Source organism: Microcaecilia unicolor, chromosome 4 (genome assembly GCF_901765095.1).
Source record: "Microcaecilia unicolor chromosome 4, aMicUni1.1, whole genome shotgun sequence".
Taxonomy (NCBI): Eukaryota; Metazoa; Chordata; class Amphibia; order Gymnophiona; family Siphonopidae; genus Microcaecilia; species Microcaecilia unicolor.
Window position 1 is genome coordinate 341,043,968 of NC_044034.1, and position 15,300 is coordinate 341,059,267.

At 43.1% G+C, this 15,300-nt stretch overlaps 1 protein-coding gene across 2 annotated transcripts in view; it reads right to left on the minus strand.

Annotated features, from left to right (window-relative positions):
- URB1 (URB1 ribosome biogenesis homolog) overlaps positions 1 to 15,300 on the minus strand; it is a 147,722-nt gene that overhangs the window by 90,503 nt on the left and 41,919 nt on the right. For both annotated transcript variants that reach the window (XM_030202133.1, XM_030202131.1), the window contains exons 11-17: positions 14,466 to 14,639; positions 13,970 to 14,120; positions 7,708 to 7,830; positions 5,977 to 6,089; positions 4,953 to 5,072; positions 3,509 to 3,625; positions 1,717 to 1,855 (exon numbers count right to left, since the gene is read on the minus strand). In XM_030202133.1, the coding sequence (XP_030057993.1) occupies positions 1,717 to 1,855; positions 3,509 to 3,625; positions 4,953 to 5,072; positions 5,977 to 6,089; positions 7,708 to 7,830; positions 13,970 to 14,120; positions 14,466 to 14,639 (937 nt within the window). The remainder of the gene's footprint in view (positions 1 to 1,716; positions 1,856 to 3,508; positions 3,626 to 4,952; positions 5,073 to 5,976; positions 6,090 to 7,707; positions 7,831 to 13,969; positions 14,121 to 14,465; positions 14,640 to 15,300) is intronic.

The following is a 15,300-nucleotide window of genomic DNA, read 5'->3' on the forward strand; positions in this document are numbered from 1 at the left end:
TTATTACAGAAATTAAGAATTTTTCAGAAATGTTTTGATTTGTCTGTTTTTAGATTGTTGGTTCAGGTTTTGATACTTTCAAAACTGGACTATTGTAACTCCGTGGATGCACAAAGTTGCTGAAGTCTAAATTAAAATGAGTACAGAATGCAGCAGCAAGAGTTATTTTTGAAGCAGACAAATATATACTCCTTTGTTATTCTGTTTGCATTGGTTACTATTGGAGGCAAGATTTCAATTTAAGGTATCAGCTTTGATCTATCAAGCATTGTATGGCTCGACTCCTGCTTATTTAGGTGTTCATCTTGGTTTTTTTTTAAATGATTTTATCTCTAGATCTATGACAAATCAATTTTTACTAAAATTTCCCTCATTTCACCGTGTGAAAGAAAGAGGACTTTTCAATCTACTTTTTCCTATCAAGCTGCACAGTTTTGGAATTCTAGTACATAAGTACATAAGTAATGCCATACTGGGAAAAGACCAAGGGTCCATCGAGCCCAGCATCCTGTCCACGACAGCGGCCAATCCAGGCCAAGGGCACCTGGCAAGCTTCCCAAACGTACAAACATTCTATACATGTTATTCCTGGAATTTTGGATTTTTCCAAGTCCGTTTAGTAGCGGTTTATGGACTTGTCCTTTAGGAAACCGTCCAACCCCTTTTTAAACTCTGCTAAGCTAACCGCCTTCACCACTTTCTCCGGCAACGAATTCCAGAGTTTAATTACACGGGTGAAGAAAAATTTTCTCCGATTTGTTTTAAATTTACTACACTGTAGTTTCATCGCATGCCCCCTAGTCCTAGTATTTTTGGAAAGCGTGAACAGACGCTTCACATCCACCTGTTCCACTCCACTCATTATTTTATATACCTCTATCATGTCTCCCCTCAGCCGTCTCTTCTCCAAGCTGTATAGCCCTAACCTCCTTAGTCTTTCTTCATAGGGAAGTCGTCCCATCCCCGCTATCATTTTAGTCGCCCTTCGCTGCACCTTTTCCAATTCTACTATATCTTTCTTGAGATGCGGCGACCAGAATTGAACACAATACTCAAGGTGCGGTCGCACCACGGAGCGATACAACGGCATTATAACATCCTCACACCTGTTTTCCATACCTTTCCTAATAATACCCAACATTCTATTCGCTTTCTTAGCCGCAGCAGCACACTGAGCAGAAGGTTTCAGTGTGTTATCGACGACGACACCCAGATCCCTTTCTTGGTCCGTAACTCCTAACGTGGAACCTTGCATGACGTAGCTATAATTCGGGTTCTTTTTTCCCACATGCATCACCTTGCACTTGCTCACATTAAACATTCTCTTCCTTTTTTTCTTTTAAGAATTTGTGGTTATCCAATTTAGGAAAGCTCTCAAGACATTTCTTTTTAAGAAATTTTACTAATTTGTGGTAATTGTGTATTTTTTTTGAAAATTACTGTATAATTTGGTTTAAAATATTGTAAGTACTGATGTTTGCTCAGCTTTTGCCTGTTGTTACCCGCAGTGAACTTTTGATATTTTGCAGGTTATAAGAGTGTAGTAATAATAATAATTATAAAGTGTCATAATTTCAGGCTGTACTAGCCCTTAAGAAAATTCCTATTTGGCAATCAAAATATTGGTTGCTTAAAATGATATAATAAACGTTGCACTGATTTTACAACGCTAGAGAGCGCCTAGTTGATTGTGAAATGATGACAGCTCATACTTACCGTCAATGTGTGAAATAGGCACACTGATATTATCTGAATCTTGATTGCTCAGGCTGGACTGAAGTGTGCTGGCCTCACTGACAAAGTCTGCAGCTTTATCAGTATATGGATAGGGGTTTGCCACTAACTTTGTTAAAACCTAAAAACAGGAGTTTAAAGAAACAGTCAGACCACCAGAAGAAATTGTGATTATATGCGTTTATGGTATATTTGCTTCGGGACTTAGGATTAACACATAAAATCCTGCAGCACAGCAAACTCTTAATAGTTTCTAACAATATCATCAGTATGAAATAAAACTCTGCAGATACTTTGCAATTGCTCCTCCACTAACAAGAATGAATGATATGATTCACAAGGAAGAAATGGCGCCAAAGAACCCCCCCGGGTGCACGCCGCTGGGGGGGATGTCGCACGCGCCTGTCCTTCGTTCGTTCCATGCTCCCTCTGCCCCGGAACAGGAAGTAACCTGTTCTGGGGCAGAGGGAGCATGGAACGAACAAACGAAGGACAGGCAGGCAGGCGCGCGCGCGGCACCCCCCCCCCCCCCCCCCCAGCGGCGTGCACCCGGGGCGGACCGCACCCACCGCTCCCCCCTAGGAATGCCACTGAAATGGCGTGACATTTCTATAACCCATGAGGAGCCAACATTGTTTAGAGCAGAAGAAATATGGAGATGGGTTATATCTGTGAGTGACCCGATTCCTCCCATTCCCCGACTTGATTTTAGTCTGCCCAATATTCAAAGTGATTTAGGTGAGCAGCCATGCACAATTACCATGAGCTGCAGTGAGAGGTCGCAGCAATCATTTTCTTGAGGTAGCCACAAGGGCCAGAAGTTGAGTAAGTTTTGCTCCTGTCCCCATCGCCCCCACTGGATCACCAGGGATCACAGGTAGGCCCTGGACCACGAAGGGATTTGGTGGATGTTCCGGGGGAGGAGAGGGGTGTCTTAATATCGTGGGCTGGAGGGAGAGTGAATAGCAGAAGGCAGGCTGTTGAGGGGGTATGGAAGGGGGCTCACAGGGGTAAAAAAAAAAAAGCAATTTGAAAGTTATGCGGGTCCCGGACAATATTCAGCTGAATATTGGCTGGGACCCACATAAACTCCAGTGGCCACTGCTTCCATAATTAGCCTTGGACGTGCAGTGCTGGTGCTCACTTATGTAACATAGTAACATAGTAGATGATGGCAGAAAAAGACCTGCACGGTCCATCCAGTCTGCCCAACAAGACAACCCACATGTGCTACTTTTTGTGTATACCCTACTTTGATTTGTACCTGTGCTCTTCAGGGCACAGACCGTATAAGTCTGCCCAGCACTATCCCCGCCTCCCAACCACCAGTCCCACCTCCCACCACGAGCTCTGGCACAAACCGTATAAGTCTGCCCAGCACTATCCCCGCCTCCCAACCACCAGTCCCACCTCCCACCACCAGCTCTGGCACAGACCGTATAAGTCTGCCCAGCACTATCCCCGCCTCCCAACCACCAGTCCCGCCTCCCACCACCGGCTCTGGCACAGACCGTCCCGGCACTGAATAACCGGAGCTAATTTAGCTGGCCAAGACCAGCATCTAAAAAATCTCTGACCGCTGCCGGCTGAATATTACCCCTGGTGATTCTAAGGCCTGGTTATTATCTAGGAGATATCAGATATCTGCAAGATCCCTGGAAATTTGTGGGGGGGGGGGGGGCATGGGGAGGTAGAGAGTTGTAAGGTCCTTGCTCACAATCCTACTTGCAGCCTACTGACTCAGTTGATGTTTTTAGCCAGCAACATCTCTTACCTTTTCCAAGAACTGAACTGCAGCTTCCTTTGTGTCCTCTGCACACTTATCCAAATGGTCCAGCCAGATTCCCAGTTCCTGCCATGTGTACTCGAAGACCCCACTGTCACGTAAGATCTGCAGCATACAACATTTAGACTGGACTCAGACACCTCTTTCTAACCCTTAAAGCACAGCTGCATACCATGTTAATAATAAAGGATTTATTTCACCACCTGGAAAATCATTCAGCCTGACTTCAGTTTATTAGATGATACTGGCTGATATACTGCCAACTGTTTATCAAAGGTTTTTCCCCAGCTGTACACCACTTAACATGACCCTCTTAACTATTATAATTTGAAATTGGACTTCTGAGAGCTTTGTCCCCCCCATAATCAATAAATATAGGAACCTAATTTCCCTGACTGCTGTTTCATAAAGACAGACAACAAAGGTAGGGCCAATAATCAAGAAAAAGCTAAACTCCTAAATTAGTGCCCTTTGTTCAACCAAACTTAGTAGCCTAAGTTTTCAGCTGAAAATTCATCTTAATTGAGGAGCTTAAAGGTTATGCTTATAACACTTAGGACTGCCATTCATTTGCCTAAATTTATCAGCTAGATTTATCAGCTGAGTGCTGAAAATCAGCGCTAAGCTCGTAACCTTTTCTCCTCTCCCTAAATCTGCCCTGTCGCTATCCACTTTTTATTATCCTAAATTTAAGAATTTACCAAAATTTGAACATAAAATGTAGGTACTCAACCCTAGTGAATTTTCAGCAAGGCCAATATAAGAGCATAATTCTCAAAATTAGAAGCACAAGTCCTTTGAATATCAGGCCCAGAGTTTTTGTCAGTCACTTCCAGCAAGCATCTTGAATTTCTCCTTTTTTAATAATGATTCAGAGCCCTGAAGTACAGCATGCAACAGTGCCCTCATGATTTCTTGGGAATAAGATAACAAGTGTTTATGTTCCAAATGGGAACTGGTTCCCATCTTACAAGAAGAGGGAATATCCTAATGGTTAGAGCAGCGGGCTTTGATCCTGGCAACCTGGCTTTGATTCCCAGTGCAGCTCCTTGTGACCCTGGGCAAGTCACTTAACCCTCCATTACCCCAAGTACAAAAAAAACAGATTGTGAGCCCCCTAGGGACAGAGAAAGTACCTGTATATAATGTGTACAGTGCTGCATACATCTAGTAGCACTATAGAAATGATTAGTAGTAGTATTTCACTATCTCGTACAATGATTTTACAGGTGAGAAAAACCATGGAGACAAAGGGCTTGGGTGCAAAGAATGGTATTCAGGGACATATTTCAAAACCTCATACTAGCTATTTCAACGACTCTGACTGCAAGCAGGGGATCAATGGGAAAAATCTATTTAAGGAGTATTACTGTTATCCTAACTGCTAACACACTCAGCACAAAACCAAGCTCCAGGTGTTAAGGAAACTCACCTTAATAATCAGCAGCTTGGTGGACATTTTCAGCTGGCATCTGTTACTGGTCACAAACATTTTAAGCAGTAAATAAAATATGGACTTCTCCCGGCAAACTTTTCCTGCCTCCGGTACATCCTACAGTAAGTACATATTCAAACAATTTAGTGATCAGAAAAGAAGGGTCTGTTTCTATTATGTATCAGCTCACAGTCTACTCTGACTTCCAGCAGGCATCAATGGCAGTGGTTTTCCCTCTTTAAGACACTACCAGGTCTCTTGGATAGAGTTCTTTTCAACATCAGCTCCCCAAGGGACACCGAACATGGCTTCTGCAGTGACCAGTCAGGAAAGGACATGAGCTAAGATCAGGAATCTGAAGCTCAAATTTCCTACAGCACAGCTCTATCCCTTCCCAACAAAAGCCCAAATTCCAGTGCTGTCTCCCAACATCTCATATTTACCTATTTCCAAAGAGCCCAGTGCTTCTTCTCAACACCAGGTACCCCGTTTCCCTCTCCCACCATGGCAGCTCAGTGCTTCTCCACAGCAGCCTGTGTTTTCCTTTCCCCCATCCCCGAGCCCAATACTTTCCTTACTTTCTTGAACTTCTCTGTACCCCACTGCGAAATTTGTGCTTCCCCCTCTCAGAATCTGTCATTTGCCCTCTCATCTGCGCTCTACAGCTTAATGCTGTTCCCCCAAATGCCCTCTTTCTCCTATCCCACAGCCCATGCTTTCCTCTAGCACCCTGTGTTTCCCTCTCTCTATCCCAGAGCCGATGACATCCACCCATATCCTTCCAATCTTTCTCTTTCTTCTCATTAGCAGCCCCCTATATTTTCTCTCCTTTTCATTCCCTTGATCGACCCTAGTTTTCTTCTACCTCTCAGTCCCAAGAATTTCTCCTCCCCTTCCAACACCCACATGTCCAGCGCTTTCCCCTACCAATAAGACCCTCCACTACATATCCCAACCACAGGTCCAGGGGCAGCTGTGTAGCCTATGGGTAAACAAATATGCACATTATCAGCATGTCTACCTGAACTTTCAACCAGGAAAATTTAGTTGCTGGTAGTTCCAGTGCCAGCTGCAGGATGTGCTGCTGAAGGACAGGTGGCACTTCCTCCCGCATTCCCGTGTCACTCACAATTCCTGTGGAATGAAAAACAAAGAGGACCTTCCACTCAATGTGGAAACTTAAACGTGTGAAACCATTCTTCCTGAGGGCAATTTTCCGCAACCTGATACAATCAATGGTATTAAGCCATGCTGACTACTGCAATGGACTTTATGCGGGATGTAAAGAACTACTCATAGAGAAACTACACACTGCTCAAAACACAGCAGCCAGGCTTATATTTGGAAAATCGCGATTCGACAGCGCCAAACCCCTACGAGAAAAACTGCACTGGCTCCCAATCAAAGAACGTATTACTTTCAAAATCTGCACCCTGGTCCACAAGATTATCTATGGCGAAGCCCCGAGTTATATGGCTGATCTTATAGACCTACCAACCAGAAACACAATTAGAACATCACAAACATACCTAAATCTTCACCACCCTAGCTGCAAGGGACTCAAGTACAAATCAATTCACGGATCCAGCTTTCTCCTATATAAGCACGCAACTATGGACCACATTACCGAAAGCCATAAAGACAATGCAGGATCACCTCAACTTCCGGAAATCACTAAAGACCTATCTGTTGGAAAAGGCATACCCTACTGATCCAACTTAAGTGCCTGAACTCTGCAACACAACAAAACCAAAACTTGCAATAAACAATATATTACTCTTCTCTTGATTCTCTAATGTGACTGTAACAACATCACTCTGTATTTGTTTCATCACTGGAGGTGGCTAACACCTCACGGTACTTTGTAAGCCACATTGAGCCTGCAAATAGGTGGGAAAATGTGGGGTACAAATGCAACAAATAAATAAATAAATACCCTATATTAGCAACATGTTCATGACACTTAGAGGTAGCTGCTATGATGGAGACGTTATATTTAACTGCAGTATGTATATATTATGTTTTGTTTTAGTAGTTAATGTTAATTTTTGTTAAAATGTTTTTTTAATTTTATGTCAGAATGTGTTTATTATGTATGCTGCTTTGGAAACCACCTAGAATCGTGAGATAGAGTGATTTATAAATTTTTAAAATAAATTCCTTTGTAATTGTATCTTGCATGTTGTTAATTTCCTTAGTATTGTATGGTTTTAATATATATATATATAGCCTGTTTCAGTAACAACTGTTATACCGAATACCACCTACACTCAGTTTTCGTATTGATTAAGTTGGAGGATGGGGTGTGGGCTGGGGGGAGTTAAAAATTGTTAAAAGTCTGTTGACAGTTTTTATCCTTGGTCTTTATTGCGGAGGTATTGCATTTGAATCTCTGTACACCTCTATAGTTGGATGTGCTATTTGACGTGTCATCAATAAAAATGTGGAAAACAAAAAAATTCCTTTAATAAGGTGGAAAGACGTTTTTTTCTTAAACATGAAACCAACGGATTCCAAATGTTGGTGTGATATCTTTGGTGTAATATTTCACATCATATCTTTCTACTATTTCTTCATCAGTATATGTAAATTCATACATCCATTTCAATTGCTGAATACCCAAAGGATAGCTTTTCAGAGTCCTGCTTATCCCACCAGAGTAATGGAGTATATGACAGAGTTATAACCTTTGCGTGACCATGGAACACAGAGCAGGGCTTATCTTGTCATGAAGTGCTGGACAAGATCTTACCTTTTAGCAGTTTGCTGAAATCGAAGTTACTCTGGGCTACCAAGTGGGGGACCACCTTCTGATAAAGGCAAAGGACCCGGAGCAACATGGTTTTCACGAGAATCGTCTCTGCATCATCGGAACCTGAACAGAAAAAGACCATGAAACCAAAGCAGTTTCCAGCACAACAAACATCCATCAAATGCTAACCTGTTGGCACGGATGTAATTAGCTAAACCTGCAAACAGGGATCACTGTAAAGGGACAAATAATTGTACTTAGTTATTTCTCAAATTATACATCTAGATTAATGCAACATTGTCTACTTGAGGTTGCCCAATAGATTCATATCCTGTTTGTAAAACACTGCTGTGACACTAGTTTTTGGTGTCACTAGATGAGACAGAATTCCTCTATTCTTAGTTAAATTACATTGGCTTCCAGTTCACACCAGTATACAACTTAAGCTGTTAAGCTTCCCCTACAAGATTCAGTTTGGATTGGAGCTATCCTACATGAACAGTTTGATGGCAATGAATGCACCAGACCATAATCTATGATCAGCAGAGGCATCTAAATTGAGCTTGTCATATAAGGATTTTTATGTAAAGACTAGTAAAAAAGGCCCGTTTCTGTAGGCAAGGAAACGGGCCTTAGGCAGGCAATTCCCCCCCCCCCCCCATGCTACGGCCCCCTCGAACCCACCCCCTCCCGCGAACCTGTCAATCCCCCCCCCCCCCCCCCGGAACGCCGAAAACTGCCGCTGCCGTTGTTGTGCTACCTTCCCTTCCCGTAGGTTGTTCAATCATCTTCTTAGAAAGTTTAACTCCGTGCGTCTGACGTCAGACGCACGGAGTTAAACTTTCTAAGAAGATGATTGAACAACCTACGGGAAGGGAAGGGAAGGTAGCACAACAACGGTGGCGGCAGTTTTCGGCGTTCTGGGGGGGGGGGGGGAATTGACAGGTTCGCAGGAGGGGGTGGGTTTCGAGGGGGCCATAGCGCGGGGGGGGGGGGGTGACAGTTGATTCCGAGGCAGTAGGAGGAGTAGGGAAACACGCTGGGCGTGTTTCCCTACTCCTCCCCTTGCCTTGGAATCAGCTGTGTTGACGTCAGTGACGTCCGTGCATATCTGCCTCGCAGACCACTTGCAGCCAGGGAGCCACGGTCCCAAGCATAGAACATTGGCGGTGAGAATTATTATATAGGATTATTTTTGTGTGGCTCCATTTTCTTGGAATAAGTTATCAGTTCAACTAAATCATCTCTTTCTTATCTTTTGGACATGATTTGAAGAGTTCGTTATTTCAGAGATACTTAAGCAGTTATTAATGATTCTGTTTTTTTCTTGGTGTGTTTCTCTCTTACTGATATTGTTTTTTTTATGTTGTGTAAGAGTATGGATTGTATCTTAATTGGTTTTATTGTATTTTTTTATTTGTATATTTTTACTGTTATAATCCGCTTTAAAGCTCCTTGTGGGCTAAGTGGACAAAAAAATGCCAAAAGTTTTATAAAGCATTTCTGTACATAAAGTATATTTTACATGAAGGAAATGGCTGGTAGAAAATTGCACAAATGCTTATAAGAGTATAAGTGGGCATGCTAAAAACAGCACGTGCACTTTAAGGGGTTAATACTATAAAACAGGCACTTATGTATTACACACACATTAATGCTTATATTCTGCCTAAATGTTTCATTAACATGGCGCCTAACTGCGATAGCTCACAGTAGTCTTTTGACTGAAGCCAAAATCTTAAGTTTGGTTGTATGAATATGGTATGGGTCCTGGCTAGCTCCAAAACTTTAATTTATATCACCTAAGAAGAACCCGTAGGTTGATTCATGAAATTAGACTGATAATAACTATGAATTCTGAATGTCTATTAAATACGACCTTTAATAGAACTATATTAGGAAAGAGTTCTGAATTCTGGAACTCTCTGTCATTAAATATCAGAGTTAAACTATGTGAGTTTTAGACATGCTGAGAAGACTTGGTTATTTTGAGAGTTTTTTTGGACAGAATGGGTATATGTGTTCTTCTTAAATTTGATGTATGTGTTGCTCTTTCTGGTATACTGTTTGTGTTATTTTTTATGCTGTGATCCACTTAGAATTAGATTTAAGTAGAATATAAGTGCTAAAATTAAATTAAATTAAACCAGTGAGGGCCACTGGGAACTTTCAGAGCTTGCAGTCTGCATCCCTCTGCTAAACTCACAGCATCCATGCCAGAATATAATAACTTAAAAACATGGAAGACCGCATTTTACCATCAAGCAAAATAGCCTGTATATAATAAATGTAAACTGCTTTGGTTGTACCACAGAAAGGTGGTATAACAAATTCATAATCCTTTACGTGGACCTCAGCTAAATAAAACTGGAACTAACTGTGCCACACTCGGAGCAGGGGCATAGCCAGACTTCGGCGGGAGGGGGATCCAGAGCACAAGGTGAGGGGGCACATTTTAGCCCCCCACCATTGCCGACCCCCCCACCACCAACTTTGACGTCCCCTGCCGACGACCCTCTCGACCCCCCCCCCCTCCGCCGCCGTGGGCTACCCCCGAAGGCTTCGTTCTGTTTCTGACGTCCTGCACATAACGTCAGACTCACAGAAACAGAACGAAGCCTAGATGGCCTCGTTATGTTTCTGTGAGTCTGACGTATAGAAGAAGAGGACCTCGGCTGGCGGGGATTGGGGTCCCCCGCCAGCAAAGGTAGCCCACGGCAGCAGCGGGTTGGTGGCGGGAGGGGGGGTCGAGAGGGTCGGCAGCGGGAGGGGGGTCCAGGGCCAAATCTACGGGGGCCTAGGCCCCCGTGGCCCCACATAGCTACACCACTGACTCGGAGTGTCAGATGACGTCATAACTCCACAAAGAGGCTAATTATTAAAGAGCTTATCATCCCAAATTTACATACAAATTCCTCCTAAAATTTTGTAGCAAAAGCATTTATTTGGTGCACTCTATTTACCATATAAATTACTGTGCATGATCATAACTACATTACTTGTAATCACAGTACAAAAAAAAAAAAAAGAATACAAAGAGTAGCCCCCCCCTTCCACCCAGGACTACCTTACAATCCCTGGTGATCTAGTGGTATAGTCAGGGCAGGAGTGATGTCCCAGTTGCATTAACAGTTTGGACAGCAGAATTGGAATGGGCAGGAATAACTGTCCCAACTACACCCCTAGACCACAAGGAATTGTAATCTAGGACCTAGGCAGCCTATGGGTTGATGGGGGAGGCACTCGGGGGAGGGGGGGAGGCAAACTCCTGTTCAGTGGGGAAACAAAGAGGACAAAGCACTAATTTTCAGCTTCCACCAAACACATAGTCATTTCTGGCAAAAACTGAAAACATGGCTGAAAATTAAAATAACCTTTCTGCCAAAATCAAAATTCTGTTGGCCTCTATTATCAGGTGTTCTAGTATAAATTTACCCTCCAAACACACACTGTGGAAATGCATCCTTAGGGTGGCATTTTGGAGGAGATACAAGCTATGTGTGTACTTTATAAAACACACGTGTACTCGAGTTATCTGCAGCAGGGCCCATTTTATTCCACAGGAATAAAATGGGCCCTGCTGCAAATAACTCAAGCTAATCTTTAGTAAAAGACCCCCAGCATGTTTTAAGCCTGTAAAATGTATTAGATATTTTCCTGTTTTAATTAAGTCCTGAAGTGTTTTTCTCCTATTTGGCCAGCAGGTGGTGTTTCTTTGCTGTAGAGCTGTTGCAGGGAACTAAGTGTTCTTTTCCTCTGACACAGGCAGGAAGCAAGCAGCAGTATACTTTTGGATATTGTTGACAGGGCCCTGATTCGTCTGGAGTTTGAAAAATTACCCAGTAGTTGCTGGCTGTTGATTCAGTCTTAGCCCAGAAGAAAAGAGAAACAGATCTCTTTGCTGAGGCTCGGTAAATTATATGTCCTGATCTCCCCAGGTACTTTCTAGGAAGTATGCAAATGTTTAATTAGTGTTATAATTGATCCATATTTCAGTTACCTATTATTGTTCTAATTGCACTATTTTGTTCCACTGTTCGATTTTTAAAAGAAAATAAACAATATTTAGTTTATTGCCTCTCTGGACTGATAAAGAATCCTAGTGGTTTGTGTGTTGGGTTTGTGAGTGCTTTCTGGGAACTGTGGAACCACTGGGAGTGTGGCTCCAGTAACCTAGAAATCACTGGGGATAATTTGCGAGCGGGAGACTCGCCCAGAGTGGTTGTGATCCAGTCGGTGGGAGGAGGGTGCTAGTGTAGAGCACAAGTGGCAGGTGCAGGCTGACATGAGCTGTGCTGGGGATAGACCCTCTAAGTGGCCGCAGGGTAACCCCAGGCAGGTGGCTAGGCATTTTGTGACAATGTGTTAAGTAATAAAAAGCAGGAAATCTGTGCATACCTCAGAACTGGATGGGGGGGGGGGGGAGGCAGATGGAAATATGCCCCCACAATTGCCTCTACCTCGATTATCCCTTTGCCTGCCTATCATCCCCTTACCTCCTCTGTGGCACCACTGTTCTGAAAAGCAAGTAGCCCTTTAACAGCACCTCTTTTCCTGAAGTACCTTTAGGATAAGGCCTTTCAGCCTTTCAACACTGACAGGTCTTGTGGTGCCTCACCCTCTTTCCCCACAGGCTGCCTACCACCATAAAAAGGGTAGGACAGGACTGTCTTCCTGGTTTGTTTCAGGGGCAATGTCTCCAAATGGGTCAGTTTTGCTCATTCCATGAGAGCAATGAATCTCACTCCTAAGCCAGGATTATCTCTTGTTTGTCCTGTTTGTCTGTCCTAATTAGATTGTAAGCTCTATTGAGCAGGGACTGTCTCTTCATGTTCAAGTGTACAGTGCTGCGTACGTCTAGTAGCGCTATAGAAATAAGTAGTAATAGTAATATGATATCAAATATACTTCTAATTTTGTGTCTGAATGTCATCTGCCCTGAAAATTTGGGGTGGTTGTCATGAACACCTTGCTCTCATCAATGTATGACTTGGAAAATGTACGATTCCCTAGTGTGGCTGTGCCACTTGAACTTTATCTTACCACACCATCACTTTGTATTTGTTTACACTAGAGTCTGTAACGCCTCTCCGGTACTATGTAAGCCACATTGAGCCTACAATTAGGCGGGAAAATGTGGGATATAAATGTAACACACACAAATGGTGGGAAAAGACCTCAGACTGGTGACAATCAGCCCAATCAATAAGATTGCTTATAAACAGTCACCGTACTTCAATCATTGGTCCTTAACCAACCTCCTCCCTCGGTGTTCAAATAGTATACATTTTTGTAATCGTTTTTTAATGCAAAAATACTAAATCCACGATCCAGGACATTAAAAGCAAAAGCTACTTATCTTATCACAGCTTCAAACTTGGGCCTCCCCAATGGACCCGTTTCGCCAAATGGGGCTTTGTCAGAGGGAAGGACGCCCTGTCATGAAGTACTGCTCGAGTAGCAAGTAGTAATATCAGCTTGCCTGTTTTGTCATTGGCTCCACAAAGCACATGTGCACATTAGCAAAATTAATAAGTAAAAAAAAACATATTATAAAAAAAAGTGCTGGTTATGACCGTGCTGCAGGGATCCTTTAACCCACACACTATGCAACTGCAAAGTAAGAAAGTTAAAAAGGTGAAAAGCAGATACAGGGATATGATAATGAAATCCCTGCGACTGCATCCATCCCTACCTATTCTCCTCCCACTGAGGGCCTGGGTAGTTTTTAAAGGGCTGTTTCCTGTGGGTGAACCTGTTTACTTACAAAAACTTCCCTTGAAAACTGCCCTATTACGACATCACAAATTTAATGTAATTCAGCTAACAGAATTTCACACTTACTAAACAGAAACTCCTTTAATTCCACCCCATCCTCCCCCCCCACTAGAGTCAAAGAGCAATGTTTAATAAATTAGAAGGCTTCTTCCAATCAGCAACTGAAACAATCCTTAGGAATGCATTCCTGTGTACAATTGTGAGTGGAGGAGTGGCCTAGTGGTTAGAGTGGTGGACTTTGGTCCTGGGGAACTGGGTTTGATTCCCACTGCAGGCACAGGCAGCTCCTTGTGTGACTCTGGGCAAGTCACTTAACCCTGCATTGCCCCAGGTACAAATAAGTACCTAAGCTGCATTGAGCCTGCCATGAGTGGGAAAGCACGGGGTACAAATTAAAAAAAAAAAAAAAATTTACAGCATACAGAGATCCATCACTTATAGTCAGACCTGTGTATACTACACAAAATGATGTCAAGGAACTGACCATGTTGCCCAGTCATTTCTGGGATCTCTCCCAATTCCTCTATGTTAAGAACAGGTTCTTCCTTCTTTTTCTCTTCCTCGTCATGATCCTTCTTCTCTTGTTTTAACAGCGACTGCCAGGTTGCCACAATCTGATTAACATCTGGTAAAAGCTGCAAGAAAAAACAGAACCTGGAATCTATGCTCCTGCTAACCATCTTTGAGCTATATGAGAATCCTCTGATGGCATTCCAAGTACAATGATATCATGCATTCAGGGGCCAGTTGAAAAAAAGCACATGGAGACAAGGTGCAACAGTGAGATTGGGGCAGTCAGAAAGGAACACTTGGGGACAAGGCACAGCAGCAGGACCAGGGGCCAGGCAAGTGAAAGCATGGAGATGATGCACAGTACCAGCGTTAGGGGATGTCCAGAGGTAACATGGAGCTTCCATACAGAGCGAAGGAAAGACAGGGTAGAGAGTTTTCCAATATAGACCAAATCCACCTTTCGTTACCTTACTGAGCGCCTCCCTGTACTTCTGGGCAAATTCCACCATCAATGCTGGAGCGTAAATGGCTGATTTCTGCCAAATTTCCTCATTCAAGCAGTGATCAATATTCTTCTGAGCTCTTCTCAAAATAGATGACATAAGGGACAGAACGGTATGTTTCACTATTTTATTTGGTAGCTAAAAAAAATGAAGTGATTTAAAAATATAGATACAATGTTCAAACAACTGGTCTTACAAAATTCATGTGTGCTTTCTAGCACCACCTTCCCCCTCCCCACCCCCAACACTATTCCCACAGAAGCACCAAAACTTTGGAGTCTGCCAAAATTCAGGGAGCACATGTCTGACTCAAGACAGATCGACCTCAACATGCTGCATATGAGAACCATGGGAGGAGCCGTCACTGAGGCTGTTATAAAAGGTTGACTCATTAAAAAACCTAGAAAGATGGTCATACAAAATCGTCTACATTGATCCCCGTCTTTAAGACAAGATCCCAAACAGCTGTTACCTACTCTTTCCAATCCTATTCATTCACCTGCATCTCCTCACCCACTGCCAAATTATTCTACTACTTAACATTTCTAAAGCGCTACTAGGGTTACGCAGCGCTGTACAAATTAACATAGAGGGACGGTCCCTGCTCAAAGAGCTTACAATCTAAGAGACAAGTGAACGGTCAGTCCAATAGGGGCGGTCAAATTGGGGCAGTCTGGATTTACTGCACGGTAACAGTTAGGTGCCGAATGCAGCATTGAAGAGGTGGGTTTTAAGCAAAGACTTGAAGATGGGCAGGGAGGGGGCTTGGTGTAAGGGCTCAGGAAGGTTGTTCCAAGCA